The 1,776-nt window shown below is 44.9% G+C and overlaps 1 protein-coding gene across 1 annotated transcript in view; it reads left to right on the forward strand.

Moving 5' to 3' along the window:
- The window catches only part of LOC104999032 (SH3 and multiple ankyrin repeat domains protein 3-like), a gene marked incomplete at its 5' end in the record, with an annotated part of 7,822 nt that extends 6,095 nt beyond the window's left edge, over positions 1–1,727 (forward strand). The window contains one exon of the mRNA XM_010854489.1: positions 1,442–1,727. Within this exon, the coding sequence (XP_010852791.1) occupies positions 1,442–1,716 (275 nt within the window). The remainder of the gene's footprint in view (positions 1–1,441) is intronic.
- Between the last annotated feature and the right edge of the window lie 49 nt (positions 1,728–1,776).

Here is a 1,776-nt window from a genome sequence, read left to right on the forward strand (position 1 = left end):
CCCCCCCGCTCCTTTTTTTTTTTTTTTTTGAGACTTCGCTTTTTAATGTAGGTGTTACAGCTATAAATTTCCCTTTTAGTACCGCTTTTGCTGCGTCTCATGAGTTTTGGTATGTTGTATTTTTGTTTTTATTTTCTCAAAGTGTTTTCAATTTTTCTTATGATTTCTATTTTGACATATTGGTTGTTTAAGAGTGTTGTTTAAGTTTTCACATATTTGGGAATTTTCCAGGTTTTTTTCCCCCTGCTATTTATTTTGAGCTTCATTCCATCCTCTCTGCAGAAGATACTTTGTATAATTTCAGTCTTTTTAAATTTATTGAGACTTTTTTGGTGACCTCACAAATGATCTATCCTGGAGAATGTTTCACGTGCCCTTGAGAATAATGTGTATTCTGCTTTTGTTTTGTGGAGTGTCCTGTATATATTTGTTAGGTCCAAGTGGTTCAAGTCTTCTGTGTTCTTACTGATCTTCTCTCTAGATGCTCTGTCCATTATTGAAAGCAGGGTGTTGAAGTCTTAAATATTATTGTAGAACTGTCTATTTCTCCAAATATATCAATGTTTGTTTCTATATATTTTGATGCTTTGTTGTTTGTTACATATATGCTAATAATTGTTAATCTAGTTGACAAATTGACACTTTTAGCAAATATAATGTCCTCTGTCTCCTTAATACTTTTTAAGTCTGTTTTGTCTGATATTAATGAAGGTACTTAGATCTCTTTTGGTTACTATTTACATGAAATATTTTCTTTTATCCTTTTATTTTAAGCCTACTTGTGTCTTTGGATCTAAAGTGACTCTTTTGTAAAAGCATATAGTTGGATCATGTTTTAATCACCATCTGCTATTTAAATAAAGTTTTATTAGAACTCAGCCACACCCATTTGCTCATATATATTATCTGAGGCTGTTTTCACACTGCAGTGGCTGGGCTGAGTCCTTGCAACAGAGACTGAACGGCTTGCAAAGCCTGAACTGTTTACTATCGGATTCTTTACAGATGTTTGCCAACCCCTGGTCTAGAATATCTCTTTTACAGTTTCTCTGGTGATAGTCAACTGCAAATAGCTCCATACAGTGGTCGGCTGGTGAGGTGTGTCACATGTGGCCGTTTTTTTGTCTCTCTGGAAGCCTGTGAGATGGGCAGTTCCAAGAGCAGATCTAAGGAGTCCCGAGACTCATCTGGCTGACAGGAAGGGCAGGCGTTTACCTCTGAAGCTAGAGTTAGAGGCAGCTTGGTATGTGACCCTGCCCTCTCCCACCCATCCCAGCTTCAGTCATGGGGTGATCACCTGACCTGTTCTGCCTGGGACTGAGGCAGCCCCTGGGACAGAGGATCTTACTTTTGAAATCTAGAGACACCAGGCAAAACTGGAGAAGCTGGTTCCCTAATCTGGCCGCCCGGAGTCTCACCTGTTCCCCTCCCCCCACCCCAGTGCCATTCAGGGAAACCCCCAGCTACGCGAAGCGGCGGCGGCTGGCGGGCCCCAGCGCCCTGGCCTCGCCTCGGCCCCTGCAGCGCTCAGCCAGTGACATCAACCTGAAGGGCGAGGTGCAGCCGGCAGCTTCTCCTGGGCCTTCACTGCGAAGCCTCCCCCACCAGCTGCTGCTCCAGCGACTGCAGGAGGAGAAAGACCGGGACCGGGATGGGGACCAGCAGAACGACAGCGCCCCTGCCACAGGCAGGGGCAGCCAGAGCAAGATCAGGTAGGAGGAGGCGGGCCTGAGCCAGGAAGGGTTGGCATGGGCGGGCGGGCGAGTGGCAGGGAGA

Source organism: Bison bison, unplaced genomic scaffold (genome assembly GCF_000754665.1).
Source record: "Bison bison bison isolate TAMUID 2011002044 unplaced genomic scaffold, Bison_UMD1.0 scf7180017853401, whole genome shotgun sequence".
NCBI classification, from domain to species: domain Eukaryota; kingdom Metazoa; phylum Chordata; class Mammalia; order Artiodactyla; family Bovidae; genus Bison; species Bison bison.